The sequence below is a fragment of the Vidua macroura genome, chromosome 19 (genome assembly GCF_024509145.1).
Source record: "Vidua macroura isolate BioBank_ID:100142 chromosome 19, ASM2450914v1, whole genome shotgun sequence".
In the NCBI taxonomy this organism is placed as follows: Eukaryota; Metazoa; Chordata; class Aves; order Passeriformes; family Viduidae; genus Vidua; species Vidua macroura.
Window position 1 is genome coordinate 4,746,851 of NC_071589.1, and position 24,119 is coordinate 4,770,969.

The 24,119-nt window shown below is 48.2% G+C and overlaps 1 protein-coding gene across 10 annotated transcripts; it reads left to right on the forward strand.

Moving 5' to 3' along the window:
* The first annotated feature begins 506 nt into the window (after positions 1 to 506).
* Positions 507 to 22,181, forward strand: EXOC7 (exocyst complex component 7). 10 transcript variants are annotated; one of them, XM_053994497.1, is made up of 22 exons: positions 507 to 678; positions 1,507 to 1,572; positions 2,581 to 2,765; positions 3,433 to 3,538; positions 4,696 to 4,918; positions 5,980 to 6,147; positions 7,132 to 7,143; positions 11,692 to 11,784; positions 12,745 to 12,828; positions 14,028 to 14,173; positions 14,404 to 14,556; positions 14,972 to 15,070; positions 15,662 to 15,724; positions 16,050 to 16,116; positions 17,537 to 17,575; positions 18,580 to 18,645; positions 19,705 to 19,825; positions 20,245 to 20,340; positions 20,622 to 20,685; positions 21,207 to 21,248; positions 21,410 to 21,543; positions 21,926 to 22,181. In XM_053994497.1, the coding sequence occupies exons 1-22, from the start codon at positions 619 to 621 to the stop codon at positions 22,026 to 22,028; spliced, it is 2,190 nt and encodes a 729-aa protein (XP_053850472.1). In that variant the 5' UTR covers positions 507 to 618; the 3' UTR covers positions 22,029 to 22,181. The 10 variants fall into 10 exon arrangements, with proteins under 10 accessions (XP_053850472.1, XP_053850474.1, XP_053850475.1 ...); XM_053994499.1 differs by lacking the exon at positions 17,537 to 17,575 and having other exon boundaries at positions 508 to 678; XM_053994500.1 differs by lacking the exon at positions 12,745 to 12,828 and having other exon boundaries at positions 508 to 678.
* Positions 22,182 to 24,119: the final 1,938 nt, after the last annotated feature.

Here is a 24,119-nt window from a genome sequence, read left to right on the forward strand (position 1 = left end):
CTGTTGTGTCTTTCCCAGATTAAATCTCCTTTATTGTTGACTAAGCTTGAAAGTACACAAAGATCAAACATCAAAGACTATCCTCTCTTAAGAAAATTTTACGCAACAGTGCCACGCTCAGGACGAGAGGACATAGTTTCAAGCTGTGCCAGGGGAGCTTTGTGTTGGAGATGAAGAGGAATTTCTTCACAAAAAGAAATTGTGATTGGGCAGTGGAACGGGCTGCCCAGGGAGGTGGTGCAGGCACTGTCCCTGGAGATGTTTAGGACTGGACGTGGCACTCGGAGCCGCGGTGTGCTTGCCAAGGGCTGCGGTGGCACGGGCTGGGCTCGACGATCCCGGAATCCAAAAGAACCGACCCTGGGCTCTGCGCCCATCGCGCCACTCCCAAGATGGCGGCGCAGCCCTCCCGCCACCCCAACATGGCCGCCGGCAGGGCAGTGCGCACGCGCCGCCACCCCTTCCCGTCCCCGCCGGGTCCTTCCTGACCCGCGCCACTCTCAAGATGGCAGCGGCGCTCTCTGCGCATGCCCGGTGCGCCCTGCCGCGCCCATCATGGCGGCGCGGCAGTGACGGGCCGGGCGCGGTGGGAGCGAGCGGCGGAGCGGCTGCGGCGCGATGATCCCGAGCGAGGAGGTGTCGGCCCGCAGGAGGGAGATCGAGGACAAGCTCAAGCAGGTGGGGCTGGGCTTGGGACGCTCTGCGGGCGCTGCAGGGGCCTGGGGCTGGGCCCGGGCCCGCAGCCCCCTGGCGTTGGGTCAGACGAGGATGGTCTGGAGGTCCTCACCGGGCCTGGGGGCGTCCCGGGACCCCTCAAGGCTCTCGTCATCCCCCTCCTGGCTTGGGAGCACCCCCAGGTCCCCCGTCAAGTCCTGGTTTGCAGGGATGGGGGCATCTCCACTCCCCACTTCGGGCCTGGGTTTCCCCTCTCCGTTCTTGGCAGGATCAGTGGGCTCTCCCGTCAGGTTCTGGGGGGCAGCCTGTGAGACCAGCCCTGACAGGCTGCAATTCCCGCTCTGCCTGTGGGCTTTGGGGTCTTAAAGCCAGCCTATGCGGGCTGCTGTTCCCTCCACCATCTGTGGGCTTTGGTGACTTACAGCCAGCCCTTGGTGGCTGCTTTGCATCGGACACTTGAGTTCCCGGTGGATTTGGAAGGTGCCGGTGCAACGTCTGTGTTGTGCTGTGGCAGGGAAATGCCTGCTGAGTCGTTGTGCCAAAGTGGGAAAAGTGTTCATTTTATTTTGTGCTGATGCTCATGGCATTGAAGGGAAACAACGAATTCATAAACCCCCTGGCTCATTACGTGATGTGTCCCCATCTTGGGTTACTTGCCCTGATTTCTGTTGAGAGGTGGTAATATTAAAATGTGGCCACAGAATCAGCATCAGACCAAACATGGCTTGCAGCAGAGTTTACAAGTTGGTAAAAACCTATGTGTGCTGTTTAGTGACTTAAACCTTAGTGTTCAGAATTTTAGAGTATTTTTTTTTTTCATCTTACTCACAGGAAGAAGAAACTCTGTCCTTTATCAAAGAGAGCCTTGAGAAGAGTGACCAGCTCACCAAGAACATGGTAGGGACGTCCTAATGTTGGGCCTGGCTTTACTTTTCCTTAGGTTTTTAGGCTGTTGTGCCCATCTGGGGGATGTGGAGCAATGAACCACTTTGGACTTCAGTGACTGAGCAAAGGGGAAACCTGAGAAATGCTTCAATACTGACCTTCTCTCCTGCCCTGCTGAGGGCTCAGATGAGCTGTTGGCCTCATCTCTGCTACAATCAGTCCTCTCTTTTGGGGAAAAGGTATTAAGAAACCTCAGACTAGTTTGTGCAACAGCATCGTGTTGCTGCTTCATAATTCAGGTTTTGTTTGGAGTTTTATTTTGCGAGTGTTCTGTGTAAAGGTAAAAAGTAATTATTGTGTTGGAATTGCTCATAAGCCCTCAGTTTATTTACTATGTCCAGTCTTGGTCTCAGTGCTTTAAAAAAGTCATAGAGGCACCACCAGAGAAGTGTGGAAAACATGACATAGGAGTGAATCTCATAGGAAGTACCTTTTGGCCTAGAAAAGATGACTCTGAGGCACCCTTTTATGAGCTTGCTCTGGTTTTCCACCTGTCAGAAGCACTATCAAATGTCTGTGGTGGAGAAGAAGGTTGTCACTAGACTGATCCTTGTGCAGCTCCTATTTGGTTCTCAGTGTGGAGCAAAGGGGCTGCTGGTTTGTGATTTTGCTGCTCTCTTTACATGGGGCACCTCCAGGCAAGTTCCTGTGGATTTATTTTCTGTTGGTGAGTAAAATTTTGCTTGTCCTTTTTACTGTCTTGGAACATTATCTTCACTCTTTGCAAGCATTTAATTTGGGATTGGCCCATCCCTGTATGGCAGGTGATCTGTTTTGTGATTGTTAATAAAAACCAGGACATAGAGGGATGGAAACAGCTGCTAAGGAGCCATGGCAAATTAGTAGCAGAGCCCAAAAAGAAATGCTAGGCCTTGAAGATCACTGACTTCCCTGCTCTAACTCCTACCCCACTCCATAGGAAGGAAGTCCTCAGGTGTTGGTTTCTCTCGTGGTGTGTAGGTTTCAATCCTCTCCTCCTTTGAGAGCCGTTTGATGAAGCTGGAGAACTCCATCATCCCTGTCCACAAACAGACAGAGAACCTGCAGCGCCTGCAGGAGAACGTGGAGAAGACCCTGTCCTGCTTGGATCACGTCATCAGTTACTACCATGTAGCCAAGGACACTGAGAAGATCATCAAGGAAGGGTGAGTTGAGCAGATAAATCCTGCTGGGAGCTTCATCCTGTTGGATTTTTGAGATGGAGGTGGGGGAGCTGACTCCACACACCCTTGGTATGCTTGGTACCCTTCCCACATTCTTTCCTCAGTCCACACTGACTTGACATTCAGCCATTTCCACAGGGCAAAGACAGCTCAGACTCTGCACTGGGATCTGTTCCAGATCTTGCAGAGGTGCTCCCATTGCAATCTCCATGAGCACTGATGGTTTCTCTGTTTTCTTCAGACCTTTTCCCAAAGTTTTTCCTTGCCCATAGAGGTTGTTACTGCATCCAGGATGTACCAGAGCTGTTCCAGAGCCTCCTTGTCTGGGAGGGTGTTGAATGGCTCTTGTCTGAGATGGGATGTGCAATTTCCTCTGCCTTCCCATCAGGGCCTCTCTGGGAGAGGAAAGCAAGGATGAGAGTTGTGTGCTGCTCCATCATCAGTACTGGTGCACTCGCTGTGTGGGTTGGGTATCCTGCTGTGGCACTCAGTGCAGGCAGAAGGGAATTCCACGATCTCCTCCTAGCTGAAGAAAAGGGGATTGAGATTTCCCTTGTTATTTTTATCCCGAGTCTGGTCTGGTGCTTTCTTGTTACTTTGTTTGTTTGTTTCTTGGGGCACTACCTTTTGTTTCTGGTTTTATTTTTAGCCCCACAGGGAGGTTGGAGGAATACCTGAATTGCATGGACAAAATCCAGAAGGCAGTGGAATACTTCCAGGACAACAACCCGGACAGCCCGGAGCTGAACCGTGTGGTGGGTCCTGGACCTGGAACCTATGGATGAGAGGGGGACAGACACAGCCCTGCTGCTTGTCCCCTGCTGGGAGAGGCTGTGGGTTTGCTGCCTGGGGAAGGTGGTGTTTGGGCACAGCTGAAGGAATGATTGCTTTGGCTTCTGGGCAGAATTTCTGCTCCTGGCATTTTGCTCTCCCTCTGTTGTGCCAGGAGGACTCTGAAAGCAGCTCTTGCACCTGTGGAGGAGGAGTTGATTGAACCTCCTCCTGAGCAGCTCTTGTCAGTCCTTCAGCTGCTTGAGCAGAATGGGTGATCTGTTTAAATCCCACTTGAACAACTCCCAGGCATTTCTTAAATTTAATTCACTTTAAAAGTCTCTCAGATACAGGCGTGGTTGGAGTTTGAAGCCTGCAGTTCTTGACAGTGGTTATGAAGGATGTTCTTATGCAAAAATACTCCTGAGTGACTGTCTTGGTTTGGAAAAACAGGTGTCTGCTAAGGAAGACAGGAGCCTCCCCTGAAATGGAAAAATGTAGACTCCCTCTCTCCAAATTGTAATAAATTTGAAATTAAGGGGAGCTCTCAGGCAAAAATGTGGGAGCAGAAATAACAATTCTTTATTAGGGAAGAAAAAAAAACAAAAAACTAACCAAACAATGCAGTGAACCAAAACAACACTGACACAGTCAGAATACAACCTGACACCCTGTTAGTCAGGTTGTTGGCAGCAGTCCAGCTGGGAACTATGGCTGCAGTCCTCCGGGAGTGGCAGGTGTGGTTCTGTTGGAGCAGTGATCCTGTAAAAAAGGGGTGTAGTCTTCCTGCACTGGAAGAGGAAGCTGTTCTTCCAGGAAATCCACTGCAGGAAAAGCTGTGCTGATGTTCCAGAAACTCAAGATTAGATCCAGGTAGGAATGCTTGGCTCCTCCCTCTGGGCAGAGCATCTCCCAATGGGATGTTACAGTTCTTATCAGTCACCAGTGACATTCAATAGCCCATTAACAGCAGATGTGTCCCCTGAGAGAGGATTGGTTGTGGAAAAGATAAGGAAAACTGCTCACTTAACAGAAGACAACTGCTACACAGATGGCAAATGAATATATCTTCCTTCTCAATCTGAGATGGTGACTGATTACAGAAATCCTGTTCTGCTTCTGTCCTGGTGTTTTGTGCCAGAAATCCCTCTTTGAGCGGGGCAAGGAATCCCTGGAATCGGAGTTCCGCAGCTTGATGACGCGACACACCAAGCCAGTGCCACCCATCCTGATCCTGGACCTGATCAGCGGGGATGAGGAGATGGACACGCAGGAGGAGATGTCCCTGGAGCACCTCCCGGAGAGCGTCCTGCACGACATCATTCGCATATCGGGCTGGCTGGTGGAGAATGGCAGGAACCAAGGTGGGTGGTGCTGCCTCTTGTTCCCTGTGGCCATCTGGCAGCACTGGCAGGACAAGTGATGCCTTAGTGGCACCTTTCAGCTGAGTAGTTCAGTCTTTCCAGCACCTGAAGATGCTGCTTTTTTTTTTTGTAGTGAGACTGAAGCGACGGTTTGCTGGTTGAACAGAATGAGCTGTGTAAACAAAGCACAAATTATGTTAATGCAAAGTCTGTCCTGTAAAAATCCCCTGCACTTGCACCTGTAATGCCTTCAGATGAAGCTGCAGCTATCCAGTGCTCAGGTTTTATAAATGTGCAAGACACTGGGCACTTATTCCCATTTGGAAAATATTTATGACTAGAGCTCTTTGTATGAAATGTGACCAAGGGCAGGAGGAAAGCAGCACAAACTTTTTTCAGTCTGTACATGTCTCTCCTTTCCTGTTCTGCAGCATCAAGAACTGCCTAGAGCTTTTATAGTCCTTTATTAACTTTTCCTTCAGTATTGGGTGACTTTGTAGACTTGTACAGGAAACGTGAACTTTCACATTCGTGCAGCTCCAAGAATCACCCCCCACCTCAATGATTCACTCCTGAGGGGGGGATTACTGTGCCTACCAAGTATAATGAACATCCTTAAAAGCTTCTTAAGAATTTTTCCATGATCAAAGGCAACTCATGCATATAGAGCATATTTTATTAGTCAGTTTGCATTCTGCTTTCAAATGACGAGCACCTCATTAAATTCCCGAGTGCCCTGAATCCTGAAAAGTGTGTGAAGTCTCTTATGCTGGAAACAGAGCACTTGAATTGACAATGTCTTGCACAAATATCTCCTGTCAGTTCCACCACTTGGTAGTAGTGAAATTAAATGTGTGTGGTGGGAGGGCTGGAATGAAGATTGCAGGGGAAAGGAGAAGAAGTTTTTGAAGAAAACAGGAGAGGGAAGGGAAGGAGGGAAGGATGCTGACTTGGGGTCCCACACCAAATGCTTCTAAGTCCCTGCAGAGGCACAAAGTGTCTGCTTTACCATATAGTGTTCTCTGTGTGCTTATAATCTCATTTTTACCTTGTCTTCTCAGATTTCATGACAGTTTACTTCCAAATCCGCTCTGTGCAGCTCGACCGCTCCATCAAGGGGCTGAAGGACCATTTCCGTAAGAACAGCTCTTCCTCGGGGGTGCCATATTCCCCTGCCATTCAGAACAAAAGGAAGGACACCCCCACCAAAAAGCCCATCAAGAGACCAGGTGAGTCCCCCAGGAGAAATCACTGCACATCTTCAGGCCTTCTCATTGCTGAGGTAGCTCTGTGTCTAAGATATGTTTTTAGGACATTTAGGTGAGATTTTGGAGGTAAGCACTTCTCTGCTCTGGATTCAGCATTGGGATTACAGACTCTGTCTGTCTGTCAAGCCATCAGGTCTGTTCTCTGGGTGCTGTAAAGGGACCCAGAGAAGCCCTGTGTACAGGGAGGGGAAAGGCCCTAACAAAGGAGATGAGTAAAAAGAGACAGGAGTGGGCTGTAAAAGGATTTGTTCTAGAGCACCTCAGATCAAATCCTGAGCCTTGGCATATGGAATATAGCCTGTGCCTCAGCAAATAGAAAGCTCATATCTGATAAAATACCTCACTTGAGTCATTAGCTATGAATAAATTATTGTTGTGCGAGAAAGCAAGAAGCGCCCAGGAGTTGAGAATAGGGATTAGGTAGGTGCCTACAAAAATGAGATACAGCATTGTCTGAAGTTTAGAAGGGCTCTTAAAGCTCTTGCCTCATCCTGTCTCAGGAAGAGCTATGAACGTGGCTGGTGGGTTATTCCTTCTCACAATGTGGTTTTGCTGCATTTGTTGCAGCTGGTGAGGTTGGTCATTCTGGAGTTTGGGAGTGTAGGGCTGGAGTTCCCCTCTCTGGAATGTGCCATCTAGTGGGAGCACAGCCAGGAGGAACAGCAAAAGCCAGCACAGGGATATTGACCCTCTGTGTCCCAGCACTCTGTTGTCTCCTCTGTAACAGTGATCACATGAGAAAAGTTCATATTTCTGTAGGTTTACCTGGCCAATGCTCCCCTTCCTAATTTTGTCCTATGTTGTCCAAATACTCTTACTGGGTTCAGGAAAATAGTAAGAAATGTGGGTAAGGACTGGGAATGGATGGGATGGGGAAAGGGAGGAAGAAGAAATACCCATTTTAATTGTGTTGTGTTTACTTTTATAATCCTGATGTGAATGCAGTCCTCATCCCAGGTAATGTGTCTGTGTGTGTGCTGGCCCTGGTGCTCACTCTCTTCACTTCTGTGTGTGGAGAGGCTTTGCTGGGCCTCTTCTTGCTGCAGCAAGGGGTGTGCCTGGGATATTTGGAGAGGGAGGGCTGCCTGGGGAAGGCTGTGGCATCCAGACTTCACCCCTGTGGTCTTTCAAAATCAATCTGTGCCATTGCTGCTGTGCCCTGGAGCTGTCCCTGAAAGCTGATGGAATTGGTCTGAATTTCAGTTAATTTTCCCCTGGTAGCAGAGAACTAAGGCTCAGAGGCTTAGAAGAACTAAGAGAAGCTTAGAGAACTAAGGCTCAGAGGCACTGAAAGGTGCCAGTGGAATTCTGTAGTTGAACCATGGGAAGCTCAGGTTGCAGATGCTTCAGATTTGGTCGATACTTCTCAGTTATCACCTGATTCTGAAAACGTTCCTGTGTTTTTATTGCTGTGCATTCAGCATGGTCAGCAAACATTTCTGAGCAGCCTGACAAGTTATAGTATCTCCCCTGTGCTCTTAGGTAAAGAGTCAGGAATGGGGGAGATGCTTTGTTTTTATGGGCAGATTATTGAAAAATCCTAGGGATTTTTTAAAAGAGTCTCAGATCTTGGATATGCCCCTAGAGAGGAGCCCACACATTAGAGAGCACAGTTTCCTACAAACAGGACTCTAAAGTGGATGCATTTGGGCATCCAGAATTACTTGTCATGAGGAAAGTCTCAGCTGTAGATGTGCCAGAAGATTTTAATGTCTTTATGTTCATTTGGGTTTTGCGAGATGGAGCAGGTAGAGCATGGTCTGAATGCGCTAGGGAGCTGATGGTGCATGAAGGAAAGAGTGTCTCAAGTGATCCATTGGGTTATTGTAATGTCAAGAAAAAATAGTGGCTCATTTGTCTCCAGTCTTCATGAAGCAGACAGAGAACCAGACTGCAGCTCTTGAAGGACAGTGGATGTTGAGCTTCATACACCAGCCATCTGCTATGACTGCTGAATTGTACTTCAGTGATGTTAAAAATGGAGAAAAATAGAGTCTTTGGGCACAGATTCACTGTTTTTTCTGCAATTCCATTAGCTTTCAAGTACAGCTCTTGAGGTGGAGGTCTCACACCATCTTCACGCTGGCACAGTGGCTCTCTTCAGAGCAACATTATCTGGTGGTGTTTGAGTCCTCTGGGTTTAGCATTTGTTCAATTTGGACAAAGTTTTTTTTCTGTTCTGTTACTTTATTTCAGTAAGTAAAGCCAAGTTCTGCCAATCTGAGTTTCTGATAAGGGGATTTTTTGACAGTTCCAACAAGAGACTTGATTTCCTTGGTCCTTGAGGAAGGATATTCCAGTGCACACCCCAATGCACGCTTTAACCTGTTGCAAGGGGTAAATAACAAACTAAATCTGATGTGCTATAGCTTTTTTTTTAACCACAAAACAAAGTACAAGAGGGGCTAAAGGGAAGGTGAGGTATTAGGAGCAGGGTAACAAGGCAGAGATAGCCCCAGGGACTGTATTGAATTCTAGAGAACATGCTCCATATCCATGTGTTGCTTCAGAGGGTCTTCATCTCTCTGTTCCTGTGTTGTCTGCTGATGTACCCCGTGCTGTCTCCTGTTATTACATCATGCAGTTAAAAATCTGACTGCTGGAGATGCTTCTAAAGCAGAGTTGTCTCCTTTTAAGTGACACTTGACAGGTCAAGTTGAGCTGATGATTTGTGGGCTTTTTCTGGTTTTAGTTTGATATTTGAAATGTCAGCAGTCCCTCTCAGAGAGTAGGTGTATTCAGGTTCCCAAATCATCCTGCTGCAAACATATGTGCATAAAATAAGGTTTCTTTGTGATGCCTCTAGACCCTGTGCTCTCTTTGGGCTTGAGAGCAGCAGGTAGCTCTGCACTTTTGGAGAAGGATGGGGCCACCTGGCCTGGCTGCCTACAAAAGCCAGAGGGCATTGTCTGGTTTCATGCAGATTCCTGCAGCTGGTGCTTGAGAAAAGAGGATGTGTTGCCCTGCTGCTTGGATAGAAAACTGCCTAATGGAAGAGAGAAAAAAGAGAATGAGTTGCATGTGGAAAAACATTTCATGCATGCCCAAACCTCACTCAAACTCACAGAAGCAAAGGTTTCAGGTGGTTTTTGACCTTTGGAGGCTCTTTTCAGACTACAGGGGAGCTCTTTTCCAGTTTCCTTAGTGCTCCAGTGGGGTGGTACCTAAAGGCATGTGCAGTGGCAGAATAAAGAGCCCATTCCTGTTTCCCAGACTGATCACTGCCTGGCTTGAATGTGATGTTTTCATTAGTAACTGAAACATAGTCCCATTTGGTTAGGGAGCTGCTTAATAGGGGAAAACAATCCTGGAACAAAAACATTTGGCTTCTACCAGAATCCATTAAAGCCTAATTATGATGCCAAGTCAGAGGGATCCAGCAGCACTGAAGTGATGCCCCCGGACACTGAACACTCAGTGTGTGTCAGTAAACACAGGTAATTGTGCTTATGCAAATAAAATGCAGCATAATCAGCTCCTGAAATTGAGAAAAAGAGGAAAAAATGAAAAAGAGAAGAAACCATCAAGGGTGGGCTGTGAAAACATCCACTGCATACCTGTGGAGTGAGAGCCTGCTCACAGCAACAGCATTTGTAATGTCTGCTTGGGTTTTATACCAATTCACCCTCTATTTTTATTTCTTTGCATTTTTCCCCTCCCCCTAAGTGCTTGAAAATGGGAAAGCTGGAAGAACAGTACCTGGGTTGAGCTGCTCTGCATCTGCTGAGCCATGGGAGCAGCAGTAAGAAAGAGCCCTCCTTGCTCAGAGGAGCTTGCTGGTGTGCCCAAGCTCTTGAGGTTTCTGAAAGTAGCTAAGAATAAAGTGGAAATATGGGGTGTGAGAAGCATCAGGAAGCTTGGAAGAAGAGTCATAGCTCTCATTTGATCATATGGCAGAAGCTTGGGAGCAAATGCATCAGCCAGGAAGGGCGTGAGACTTCCCATCCCTCCCATCTCCCAGGTGTGGGTCATGAGGGAGAAATTTCCTGTTAGAAGAAAATGTTTCGTGGATATGATTTTTTTCTTTCTTTACAAAGTGATTGGGAACACTCTGAGCTGGTAGAAGGACAATATTACCAGTGAAATACTACATTTTGGGAACCATGTTCTGTCATTTAGAAAGCGCACCAGGTTAAGGCATTTTGGTAATTCAAGGGGAACTTCTCTTTCCTGTTCTCTCCCACGGTCTGGGGGACCTGAAGTTTCCTTTCCCTTGCCGTAAATCCCTTTATGGGATGAAGCAGTCCTGCACCCTGGAATGCTGTTCCAGGGGTGTGCAGCAGTGTGTACTTGGGCTCCCTTCAGCATTTGGGCAGCCAGCACTCATTTCCAGGCTGCACTGGAGCTCACAGTTAGTGGTGAAAGTAGAGATCCTCTGCATGTTTGAAATATTTATTACTTTATAGCGGAAGAACAATACTTAATTTTGGCAGCAGCATTTTTATGTTTTTGGCTTCTTCATTTTACTCAGCCCAGTTCTGTTTCATTTGGGTCTCCTATAGAAACCCCTTCCACCTTCCCAAAACTTCCAGTTCCCTGTTGTGCAGGCAACAGCAAAGGTCTGCTATGGGAGGGTGTCGGTGTGCTTGTGATAATTGTAGCTTGTTGCATGACAGCTAACCTTTTAATGTGGAAACGCTGCCTAGGCTTCAGTTGTCACATTAATGCTTTGTTTTGTGCTTTCCAGCTGTATATCCAGCACTGCCTTTTGTTCAGTTCTGTCTGGTTTTTGTGTGTTTAAAGTATAAATCTTTTAACCCAGTGTTATTTTTTTTTCCATGGTTTTAATTGATTTGCAGTTCTTTAGAAGAGAAGTGTCTTGGGGATTAGGGTGGCTTAATGCAAGTTACACATGGGTGGGCAGCATCCATTATTCTGGGATTCCTCTGATGAGAATTGCTGCTGTAAAAAAAGCCCAGAGGTTGTCACCCTTTTACTGCTTCCTGTACCATTCCTTGTCTTGGCTTTGGGGCTCCTGATGGCTCTTTATTGATTATGCTCAGAAAATACCCCTCAGAAAGGCACCTCTTACTAAGTGACTGCAGTTGTGACTCCGAGGAGCAGGCAACGTGTTGCCAGACAGGAATTGTTCATGTGCAAAGCCCTGCTTCCACAGCTGAGGAAAAGCAGCAAACCTTCTGTGCTTGGATGCAGAGCACCAACTTCAATAAACCCATTACAGAGAAGGGAGTTTCATGCCTTCCCTTCTCTGGTTGTGTTTATCACCCAGCCATACTATGCTGTGTCTCCAAACTGATCCTGTATCCCTGGCTGGAATTTATGCCCCCAGCTTCAAAGCAGGGAAGCATTCTGGAAATGCCATTGTATCTGCACACTTGGACATAAGTTTGGGGTTCACGTTCCCGTGCTGAGCATCCTCATTGCTGCCCAGCATCCTCTTGCTGGGCCCAGGTGACTTGCTGGTGGAGGGCTGGTGTTCTGGGTTTGTTTTCTTTCACTCATTTTCTAGGTCTTCTTGTCTCTTCTCTCTGGTTCTGGCAACAGGCACGATCCGTAAGGCTCAGAACCTTCTGAAACAGTACTCTCAGCATGGTCTAGATGGGAAAAAGGGGTCCTCTAACCTCATTCCTATGGAAGGTAATCACAGCTCAAGCTACTTCACCCTTGACTTTCTCTGTGTATCAGCCTTGCTTTCCCAGGTGGGGCTTCCATTACTTCAGTGTTGGTGGACAGCATTGGATTGGGGAACCAAGGAGATGCTGGAGGGCCAAATAATTTTGTTTTATTTATTCTATTTATTCAGAATTTACTATCTGAATTTCAAAGTCTCCATAAGCATGAGTAGAGGTGGAGAGAAATGTTACCTCTAACACTGACCCACCACAGCCTCCTGGGTAATGGAAGCTCTGCTGACATCTGCTTGTGGTGTTCCTGTTCTCTTTTCTTTTTGCTTGGACTTTGAGACATTCAGTTTCCTAGTGACCTTTCCAAACCTGGTGCTGAAGTGCTGGACCACAGGTAGCTCAGTGCATTGTGCCTGTACATCTTCTCTGTGCAGACCTGCCTTAAATGCTTGACTCCTGTTTTCTGACCTCCTCTGCTCCTAGAGGTTGTGCCAGATAAGGGAGAAGATGCTTCAAAGCATCTCTAAGACATTCCTGCCTCCTGCTATGAATCTATCCTAAGCAGGTCTCTTCAGCACCTGTGCTGCAGCCTGCTGAACCCCAGATGGTGACTAACATCACTCACATGGGGGAAAATCCTCATGCTGAGCAGAAGAGGGCCTTTGTGTTCGGATTTTTAATGGTTGTGGGTAAAAATTGGACTCTGTCTGCAATTCCATTCAGAACATATAGCAGGAGGTTTAAAGGACTCTTGTGGTCCAAGAAACAATTTAACTCACACTTCTCATCAGGTTTCAAAGGGTTGCTACTGCTATATAGCCCAACAAAAGGATTTGGTCAGGAAGCATTCCTGGGACCGTAGGGAAATAGGTGTCCACCAGATCAAATAAGCCAGGCTTGAAGCAGCTTCCAGCCAGAGTGAGCATCCTTGCTGTGACCACCCTGGATAAATTGCGCCTTCTGTTTGTGCCAGCTGCCATCTCACTAGGTCATGAGCATGACTTACGCGTTAAGCACCTTTCCGATGCCCTGAGCGACAAGCACGGGCCGGCTGCGGGTAAGTACCGGGGTGGCCCTGGGAGCCAGCTGGTCCCCCCTGCTTCCCAGAGTGTTCCACTGTTGTGGTGTAGCCAGGGCTGTTCCTCTCCGTGGGCAGTCCTGAAGCATGAGCCTCCTCTGGCTGAGAAGCTCTGGCTCTTCTCAGTAGAATTCACTGCTACTAATCACACTCCCTAAGCCCTCAGACAAGGAACCCAACTTCGTCCAAGCAAAGGTCACCATGTTGAGGGACATTTTCCTGTAGATGGCTGCTGGCCTTTGGGTGCTGAAGCAAAGCAAACAGGAAAGGGAGCAGTGCAACAAACCCTACAGTGCACCACTGCACAGCAGGCAGTCTGTGTCTCCTCTGCTGACCAAAACTTCTGAAATATAAACCTGAGGGACCTGTCAGCATGGGGAAGAATTGGTTCTTTTTCCATCAAAAGTCTCTGGGAGGAGAGAAGCAGCAGCCTATAGCTTAGAGTAGGCCTCTCTGTGTCATCTTATTGTCTTGCAGGATGGGGTCTGTCTGTGTCTGTCCTGCAGACACATCCAGCAGTGGTAGGCACGAGTTGGTGTTGGCCCTTGTATCACTTCTCATGCCTACCACGTAGGATCTTTGATGGATCTTTGACTGGGATATTCATATTCTAGGACTGAGATACTTGCATTTGTATGCAGCATTGTATGGCAGATAACTCACCTAGCTGTGCTGATATTCCTGCTTCATAAGATGTAAATGTTCATCAGCCTGGCTTTTTATCTTGTTTCTGCAAGTGGGAAGAAGCTGCCTTCCAGGACAGCCTTTATTTCTCAGAAATGTTGATGCCAAATGGCAGTTCATCTGCATGACGGATGGAGATAAGGAATTCTAAAAATATAAGCAGAGATGTTGAATAATTCACCTCAGACCTTCCTGAGTTTAGTACTCGGTGTTCAAGCCCTTGATTAAATTTAGGCTGTATCCCAGAAGAGCTCCAAACTTTACTTCTGTCATGAGGCTGGAAAGAGGTGGTGCCCTGATGTGCATTTCCTGAGCTGCGGGTGGCTTTTCCTGCCTCCTGCAGGGTACTCAGAGATCCCCACACACAAAGCCAGGGCAGTAGTGGTGGGAAAATGACTCTTGTTCTCACACACGGATGGGTGCAAAGCCAGAATCAACTGTCCCAGAAGAACCTCATGCTCCTTGTGTAAACCAAAGGCATCTTGCCCTTGCAGGGAGGGATGACGTCTTCGACATCGAGATCGACGCGTACATCCACTGCGTCAGTGCCTTTGTCAAACTGGCCCAGAGTGAATACCAGCTCTTGACAGAAATTGTCCCAGAGCACCACCAGAAGAAGACCTTTGATTCTCTCATCCAGGTCAGTTGAGCCCCTGTGCTTGTAAAGGATGCTGCCTTGTCCTCCAGGACCTGTTGAGGGAACCAGGGCCTGTACAGAGCCTGGAGAACATGTGCTCAGAGTCCCTCACTAGTACCACAAATGATATATCAGCCAAACGGTCATCTGGAATGGGTGTCCTGCATTGAGCCCTTTGTGCTGCCTGAGCAGAAGTCCTGTTCCTTCCTCATGAGTCTCTGGCTTTGTTGCAGGAGTCATTGGATAACTTGATCATGGAGGGTGATAACATTGTCTCAGCTGCCCGGAAAGCCATCATCCGACATGACTATTCAGCTGTGCTCACAATCTTCCCCATCCTGAAGCATCTCAAGCAGATGAAGCCAGAATTTGACCAGGTCTTGCAGGTAAATGTGATGGGATTGGAGAGGGTCCTGTGGCTTGCGTTATCTGGAGAACTTTTTGAAATGGATAATCACAGTGGCTTTGAGCAAAGCCATGCTGCTTCTGTCCCCCAGCATGGACTGCAGTTGCACAAATGCACCTTGCTCCTATCTGAGCTGGGGAACCAGCAACTCAGCATCTCTCAGCAGCAGCTCTTTTCAGTTCAAGTCCTGACCCCAATGGACCACTACAACATCTGCCCTTTCTGCCTGGAGAATGTGGGATTTCATGTGTTCTTGATGGTGCTGTAAATATTCTTCTGGCATATGGGGAGCTGAGAATGAGATGCTGGCATGGGGTATGAGGTAGGGAATGTGCTGGGTGGAAGTTCTGATACTATTTGTTTTCCTTTTCCGATCTATTGCGGAACTATTCCAGGGAACAGCAGCAGGCACTAAGAACAAACTGCCGGGGCTGATCACTTCCATGGAGACCACTGGTGCGAAGGCACTGGAAGAGTTTGCAGACAACATTAAGGTAGGGTTCTCCTCAGTGGTCTCTGATCAGCTTGGAAGAGAGTTTTTTGGAGCAAAAGCCCTAATTTAGTTTTCAGCTTTCCATGAGACCGTGTAGTTTCTGACTGAAGCAGGAACTTGCTGGATTGCTTGGGACAGTCAAATACCAAATGCTTGGTGCTGGTTTCAAACACAGAAGGCCTTTGCCTAAGATCCTTAACAGGCATCCTACAAATAATTTAACATGAGCATCCAGGCCTCTGCAGACACCAAATCTATCTCAGAATTAATCCTATTTAAACAGAAAGGAAAATTGCTGCCTTGAAAAGTTTTGGAGGACTCATGTTAAGCTGTTACTGTGTAAGATGGGCTGGGTGAATGGTAGGTGAGCTGAATGTGTGATGGTCACATGCTGAACAGAGCCCTGAGGTTCTGAGCTGCTGGTGCCTGGTAACTCTGGTTTCTGAGCACCAGGAGATGGCACTGTAAGAGCTGGGCCTGAGGGTGTTGGGAGTGGCTGGATGAAGAAGCCTTCAGCTCACTTGTAGCAGCAGGTGTATTGTAGGTGTCTCCCCTGACATGCTCACCTTTTGTCTCTCTCTTCCCTTCTTAGAATGATCCAGACAAGGAGTACAACATGCCAAAAGATGGGACAGTTCACGAACTCACCAGCAATGTACGTGATGATGATTTGAACCATCCTTTGTGGAAAACAGCTTCTGAAGGAGTTTTAAAAAGAGCAGTAGGGAAACTTCCTAAATTAAGGTGTCTTGGCATTAACAATTACACAATTACCTGGTTTCTGTGGCAGGATGAGCTGGTGACCCTTGCTCAACCATGGCAGGACTGTGTGGGGAAAACCCAGCAGTTCAGAGGAGTGTAGTGATTTGTTTCTTGAATGTCTCTAAGTGTGGGGGAACAAGTGGTTCTTCATGATCCTTAATAGCAGAGCACTGGAGATGTAATGTTGGTTGCTCCTAAATTCCCTCCCTTGCTTCCAGGCAATCCTTTTCCTACAGCAATTACTGGATTTCCAGGAGACAGCAGGTGCCATGCTGGCCTCACAAGGTATGTACATGCATGGGGCTTGCTTGGGCATGCAGTTCCTTCCTCAGATCCCCTGGACATCTTCCCTGAAGTGACCAAACCTCAATATGCACTGTGAGCTTGTTCTCCTCCTGTCCTTCACCCTGTGGTTTGTCTTGTCCTCCGATCTGCCTTGACCACATAGTTGATTGTCTGGAGAACTCCAAGGGATGAAGAGTTCCCTGCTGGCCTTCCACACTTGCTCCTGGCAGGTACAATGAAGATGGTGTTTACTGCTGGTGTGCTCTGAGAGGGGATGCCTGGGTGTTTTAGCTCCAAGTCTGGCCTTGCCTAGGGCTGTGTGACTGTACTGGAGAGAGGATGGCTGCTCCAGCTGGGCTCTGTGTGTGAACAGCACCATCCTCTGCTCAGAGTACAACAGCAGCAGCAAGAATCTCCTAAACTTTGAGACATGGGCAAGCTGGGACACTGGAGCTATTTGTGCATCCTGTCAGAGAGACAAGTTTTAGTTCTGCTCCCCAGGCTGCTGAAGAGACTCACTGTGGAAATAAATGCATAGATCAGAAGCTGAGAGCTGCTCGTGTAGCAGGGTGGTGCTCCATATCAGCTGGAGTGGGATTCTTGGTTCTGTGCGGAGCAGCAACTCCAGGCTCTCCAGTGAGCTCTTGGCCTTGGCAGAGCTTGTGCTTTCAAGGAGGTTGGAATAAAGCAGCCTGGAGATTCAGGGGGCAGAGGGCTCTGAGAAGGCACAGACTGGAGAGGATTAAAGAGCCCATTAGAAGCAGAGGTAGGAGGAAGCTTAGAGCTGCCTCCAAACTGTTACCTGCAAAGTTCAGTTTGGAAATCTTGCTAATTCTAAATCAACTCAAGATGTCTCTGCTTTTGCCCCATCTCTTCTAGCACTGCCTTGTGCCTTTTCCACTTGCAGGCTCACTGTGCTCAGGCCCTTCTGGGCCTTGGCTCTCTCTCCTTGGCCAAAGAAGTAGTCTGAAATTTTTCTTGGAACAACCAACTATTTCCCATGTTGTCCCCTGAATGGTGATGTCAGCACTGTTTGGAAGTCTTGACATGTTGTCTTGTAGTAAGATCTCTCTTAGCTGATTGAAAAGTCAGCATAGATTTGAGGTAGCTTTGCCTTGAAAGCGGGTTTGGACTGATTTGGAATGAGGTGTTGTGCTAAATATGACCAATGACAATGCAAACAATGTCTCCAGCAGGGGAAGGAGGTTGGACTCTGCCTTTCCTCTGTGATCTCCATTCCATTTGTGGCCTTGGAGGGACTCCTGCCTGCTCTCCTGTGCACCTGCCTGTGGCTGCTCTGTGTTAATATCTGCTTTGTTCTCAAGGGAGTGGTGGTCTCTAACCTGTCTTTTTGCACTTTTGCATTTCTTTTTCTCTCTCAACCCTCCCCTTTTCTCTCTGCTCTGCCTAATCTCTGTAGTTCTTGGGGACACATACAATATTCCTTTAGATCCCAGAGGTAAGCAAACTTACCCACACCTACCTGTTCATATTGCCTCAGACTCTGGTGATGTATGTTAATTCTTTATCCTCCAGCAGTTGTAAATAAATTAACACATAATTGAAAAGGGGGAAAAGGGGAGGGTAAATAATCCTTGCCAGTGGGCCATAGAGAATAGGGAGGGCTTGTCAGCAGCAGACAATGAGGGATGCCACAAGAGCTGAAACAGGCTCAAGACACTCTGATGGCACTGAATCTCTTTGGCACAGGTAGCAGATTGGCCCAGCTGGTGTCGTGCTTTATCCCATGTGCACTCAGCTCCTTATTGTCCAGCTCCCAGCAACAGGAGCCTCGAGGCCTTTCCCATGGGGTGCTGGTGAACTCGGACCACCCGAGCTAGGTCTGCCTGCCAAACTCTCTGGAGGGGGCAAGAGGAGGTGGCCACCCCGCGTGTCTTGTTGGCCCCATGCCCACAAGCCCTCGAGGGCAGAAAGGCATCTCCAGACAGAGGAGCATGTGCCAGCCTGGAGTCTCTGCTGCCTGCAGGGGCAGCCTCCCATGCTGGCACAGTCTCTCCTAGGGCCAGGCAGGCCCTGTCAGCAACCATGGGGATGGCTGAAGCTTTCCAGAGCCCTTCTGCTTGTTTCAATTACTGTTGTGTGCTTGCTGTTAACAGCCCCAGCTCATTGTTCTCTGATTGCCAGTTTCTAGTGCTTACCAACGCTTTTCAGGCTGGGGGAATGGATGGGGAGGAGGAGTTTTATGACTCTTTCTGATCAAAAGGATGTTCTCTGAGCACCTGGAAGGAAAGGAGATATTTCTGCCGGGGTGCTCTGCATTGGATGCAGACACAAGGACTGAGGGTGCAGAGCTCTTGCCCCCTGGATGAGCTGCTGACAGTGAGCTTTTCACTGTCAATGGGAGTTAATTCCATAGCAACAGGAATGAGGAATAGAGGCAGGCTGACTACACAACCCCCCTCTTCCCAGGGCACGTTAACTGGCCTAAGACTTTCCTTTCAGAGACCAGCTCCTCAGCCAGTAGCTACAGCTCAGAGTTCAGCAGGCGGCTGCTGAGCACCTACATCTGTGAGTACCCTGCACACCTTTGATGCCTTAGAATTTTAGCTTTTGTATTTTTCATATATTTGTAATCCTACAATTCTTTAGTGTTGAAACTCCATATACAGTGTTAGCTACTACTTTCCCATTTTGGTCAGACAGAACAATTCCTCTCTAGGCCTGGGAATCAAGGACACCTCACTGCCTCAGGCCCTGAGAGATGTAAACAAAAGTGAACTGGGGGGAGCAAACTTTGGGTAAATGACTTCATTACCTGAAGCTGTAATTGGAAGATTAACCCCCAGTATGCAAATGGACCAAACTTACAAAAGTGTGAAAACCTGTGACCCACTGTCCATTTTTGGGTGTAGCCCCAGGGGAGGGGCTGAAATGTACCTGAAGGCCCTTCAATAAATATAACTGCCTTTTATTCTTTTAATTTTGTTGAGCCTCTGTTTTTAGGTAGCCCCTAGAAGGCATCAGCTTCCTGCTTCTGCCCCATGGACACGCCTTTACTGGGCTCATTCCTGGGTGAAGAGCACAGGCTGTGTCTCTTCTCCATGTGATCTTTCCACATTTGAGCTGGAGTCTGAGGGGAGGGATGAAAAAAGGGTCAGACTGGGAGTTTGGCTGTTAGAGTAGGACAGGACAAAGCACAGTGCAGCAGCTCACTGTGCTGCAGAGCTGTTCCCTTAAACCATTGTCACCTTCAACCCCATGAAGGCTCCCAGCTGCCAAAGGGGAGTTTTAAGAAAGTGACATCCGTGATTTCTCTTTCTGTTACATTGAGTTCAGGTCCTTCAGCTTCTGAGACCTGAGCTTGCGTTGTGGCAGGTTCTGGGAGTTCCTCAGAAGCCAAAGTGCACCTCCATTGCCAAGGCATGGAAGGCAGTAGTTTTCAGAGAGGCTCTGGTGACTTGCTGAAGAAAAATCTGTGTAAGGGCTGTTAAGTACATGTGACTGTAGCCTTTGTACAGGCAGTCAGGCATGTGCTGCTCACTTTGCTGTGGGCCCACAGCTTGGTTTGCTTTGTCAATAATAAGGTTCAGTGCAAAACTTCTTGTTCTGTGTTTTTCCCTCTTTAAGGCAAAGTTCTGGGCAACCTGCAGCTTAACCTGCTTAGCAAATCCAAGGTCTATGAAGACCCAGCTTTGAGTGCCATTTTTCTACATAACAACTACAACTACATTCTGAAATCTCTGGAGAAGTAAGTGTGTGTCCTAAGTGAATGTCCCTCAAGTCCAAGGCTGATTGGATGGTTTTGGAGCTGAGCTCTGCATTGAGGGCATTTACTTGCCAGCCTCATATCTGCTTTTTCTTCCATCCTTGAAACTGCCTCTTTGAAGGTTTTGCAGTATTACAAACATCATGTTACCTGAGAGTGGAAGATAAAAGCATTAGGAAATGCCTTAGGTTTTAGAGAATCCTTTGATCTTGGGAGGATTGAGGATGTGGCTGTGGAAAGTAACTCGGATTGCTTCTGTCTCCCAGTTTGCACATTTCAAGGAACATTTTATTGTGAAGGGCTGAAAGGAACTTGTTGATGGGGGTTGAAATGCTGCCATCCTGAGAGCAGCCCAGAGAGCAGCTGGCTCGGATGTTTCCTCAGGTTTCCTGCTCTTCCAGGTCTGAGCTGATCCAGCTGGTGGCTGTGACACAGAAAACGGCTGAGAGGTCCTACCGGGAGCTCATTGAGCAGCAGATCCAGACCTACCAGCGCAGGTCGGTGACATCCGCTGCCTCTGCCTTGCTTTTGTCACTTTGGGAGCTCTTTGGGAGCTGCTGGAGCAGTGGGAGAGATTCACCTAAACCAGAAACTTGGCTCAAACCAAAGCAGAGTATGTCTGGTTTCCAAGCAATTAATCCATCTTGGGAAGGGGTCACTGTGGGAAGTTTTGGGGTGTGTATTGTCTGAGTTGGACTTTGGGTCATGGGTGAAGACAGAGGTGCTCTGGTAAAGGTGTGAGTAACTGTGCTTCTCTCCCATCTCATTGCACATGCAGCTGGTTGAAGGTGACAGATTACATCTCGGAGAGAAACCTGCCTGTCTTTCAACCAGGAGTGAAGGTGAGAGGATGGGCAAGGATGGGCTTGACATGGCAGAAGTTGCCAGAAACACTATCTCTTTTGTCATAAAAAATTCTCAGAAACCTTCTTTATATGTCATGCCAGTATCACTCTGCAGAGTGACCACTGTGGCTGGCACAAGTGGACAGCAGCAGTACCTTCTGATCTCCCTTGCCCTAGATTCATCCAAGTCTTTTAATCTCTGCCTCCATTCTTACATCTTCACCTGAGCAGACACTTCTATTTTGGATTTTCAAAACCCTGAGACGTTCCCTTGGAAAGGGCTGGAAGCATGAAGAAGTCTATTTTATGTGTGTTCTGGCTGAAAATTATCTTTGTTAAACCTACTTCAGCTGAGTAGGGTGTGCTGCTCTCTGCATCTTTCTCCTCGTTGCTGTAGGAGAGGGAATCCAAACCAAGTGCTGGATATTGCTTAGGTTGGATGGGGAGTTGTGGGCAAACACTGGTGTTGGATATTTATTTCTGGAGATGAAATAAGATCCTTTCCCTCGTTGTTGCAGCTCAAGGACAAGGAGAGGCAGATGATAAAGGAGCGCTTTAAGGTAAGGAGGTGTTGGATGATGTCAGAGCATGCCCTGGTTGATTGGGACACAGATCTGCCTGAGGAGGAGACCTTGGTGATCAGCAGGGAAGGGAAGGAGCATCAGACTCGGTGTGGAGATGTGATTGCAGATGGGATGCTCACTGAGTTTCTCTTGGACAGGGTTTTAATGATGGGCTGGAGGAGCTGTGTAAGATCCAGAAGGCCTGGGCAATCCCAGACATGGAGCAACGGGACAAAATCCGCCGGGCACAGAAAACCATTGTGAAAGAGACCTATGGTGCCTTTTTGAATAGGTGAGACCTCCTGCAGCACTGTCCTCTCCTCTTTGGGTTTACTGAGGTCTTTGGGGCCTTGCATAGCCTGAGCAAGCCACTTTTCTATTGTCCCGTCTCAGCTTCTCTACTTTGCACACTAAGACATGCCCAAGCTGACCTTGAGTATTTGCAGACATCTGCTGTCACCCTGATTCCTTGGTCAATGAGCACAAAGCCCTGAGCCACCCTGGGCTGTTCATGTAAAACTTGTGAGGCCAGTTGTAACCAGGTCATTTACTCTACACAGGATACTCTGTCACTCGAGTGGGGTGTGCTGGAGTGGAGCTGATTTGTGACAGAGGAGGGACCAGTGGGTCTCTTTGCTGTGTTCCAGTTATTTGTCACCTGTTTTCTTTTGTAGATTTGGCAATGTGCCCTTCACCAAGAACCCTGAGAAATACATCAAATACCAGGTCGACCAGGTGGGGGAGATGATCGAGAAGCTGTTTGACACATCAGCATAAATTTCCAGCTGTTGTGAACTCTCCAGCTGCCAAGTACAAGCCAGTGCTCTCTCAGCAACCCTGGGGACTCCCTTCCCTTCTCCCCTGCCCCATTGTGGTGGGCAGGGTGTTATACTTGTATTTATCAGATTTATAAACCTGTGGAAACACTAACTCCTGGCTGTCTTTGCTCTGGGTCCATGGGATAAGGCAAAGTCTGCCCTGTGGGCTCCTATGTTGGCACATCTGCCTCACCTGGGTTTGTGTTAATGCCTTGATGTGCAGCAGACATGGGAAGGCTGTTTAAGAGCAAAAAGAAAAATACACGACCAAAAAAAGGCTGTATTAATATAGCCTTTTTGTTAAGGGCAGGAGGCTGTGAGCTCCAAATGGTGCCACCTGCTTCCCTGATGGGTTTTGGGAATCTCAGTTCTGTAGCATCCCAAATTATTTTCACATTGTTAATCTCAACTGTTATTTACTTCAGTGATGGGCCTCGATGCGGCTTCTGGGGTTTGGGGGTGCCTGGCAGGGCTGCAGTCCAGTCATGTACAGGGATGTTTTACCCCAAAACCAGACCTATATCAGTGCTCTGTTCCACGTGAGGCAGTGGGGTGATGGCAGGGCTTGCAGCTGTGACAGAGCAGTGAAAGCAGAGGGAGCTCCATTGTGGCCTGGCTGGGTGCTGCTCCTTATTGACCTGAGCCAGAGCAAGTGTTCCCATAGTAATTTCCACTCAGCACCATCCTCCCATCCCTGTTTTTGTTTGTCTCCTGTCCTTAAATCTGATGCATCTCTTCTCTGTAAGCAGCCAAGTCCATTCCCTTTGTTTAACCCGTGGGTATGCCATGAAGGGCAAGTGCTGCTCTCCCACGTGCCTTGGAGCATTCCTGGCAGGCTTTGATAGGGGAGCTGGACTCTGACACTTTGCACCAAGGCTTTTCAGAGCGTTGGAACACCTGTGTTGTACCTGTGGGCTCTGGCCAGGCACTTGCTGCTCCCCTCTCCCTCTCTCCTGCTGCCTGCTCCATTGTTTGCCTGTAACAATTGAAACACAGGGTTTCGTTTCCATAGAGCAAGGAGCACTCACAATCGCTGCTGCTTTGCAGTTTGGAGCAAAGGCATTATTCACCTGAGCAGTGTTTGCTGCTGTCTGATTAGCCCAGCAGTGGAAGGAAGAGCTGTTGGATGTTAGAACCTGGATGAGAGCACAGGTCGTGCTGTGGCAGACCCAGCTGCCTGCCTGTGCTGTGCCTCCTCAGACAGATGTTATTCAGGTAGCTCCTGCCCTTTCTGAACCCCTGACCTTCTCTTCCTCAGCCTGGTGTAGCAAATGCCTGAAAACAGCAGTTTTGACAGGCTTGTCCAGCCCAGAGCTGGACCACGGTGTGAGTTCCAGTCTTGACCACTGCACCTGACTGTTTTTATGTGTCTGACCGTGCAGAATCACAGTGCCAACACAAGAGCCCTCCCTGCAGAAACCTTCCTCCTGCTGTCAAATCTCAAATGTCTGTGGAAATCTGAGGTCTTGTACTTGCTGTTTTTAACCTCTGCCAGATCCAAGAGCCTCCGGAGGCTGGCAGGCGCCGGGCAGTGGTTTTATACATAAGCAAAGCTCTGCTTTTCTTGGAGTGTTTCATGGAGTGTTGAGTCTGCTGGATACACACCCTGACATTCACCAGAAGGAGCTGGATTCCATCTTTCTGGATCTGTTTCTGACACTGCAGCAGTCTGATATTAATTTCTTTCTTGAGGAGAGTGTGTGGAATTCATGCTGAGCTGTAAAACATGTTTTATTGCAGTTGATCCCAGGGCAAGGCAATTCACCCAGAACGGTCACAGGGAAAGGCAGGAGAGGGGAGGGGGAGCTTTGCCTGCAGCTTTACTTAAACACCTGAGCTTTTAGTGTGCAGGAGCTGAAATCCTCCCTGAGCTGATGCTTTTGTGCCAACCAGAGCCTAAAGAAAATGCATGAGATCGTTCCAAGGGTCTGGGATAGGGCCACATCCTATTCTCCAGAGGCTCTGGGAATGCCTCTGCATGGTCCCCACCAAAAAAGGCCTTTCTGGGCTTTGCTGTCAGTCTGTTGCCCCAGGAGAGCAGTACCAGACC

Bases quoted from the DNA above. Each gene is read 5' to 3' on its own strand.
- EXOC7 (XM_053994497.1), top strand. From the start codon at position 619: ATGATCCCGAGCGAGGAGGTGTCGGCCCGCAGGAGGGAGATCGAGGAC. The intron at 12,829-14,027 runs GTAAGTACCGGG...TTGCCCTTGCAG, and splicing joins CAAGCACGGGCCGGCTGCGG to GGAGGGATGACGTCTTCGAC. The intron at 17,576-18,579 runs GTAAGCAAACTT...CTTTCCTTTCAG, and splicing joins TATTCCTTTAGATCCCAGAG to AGACCAGCTCCTCAGCCAGT.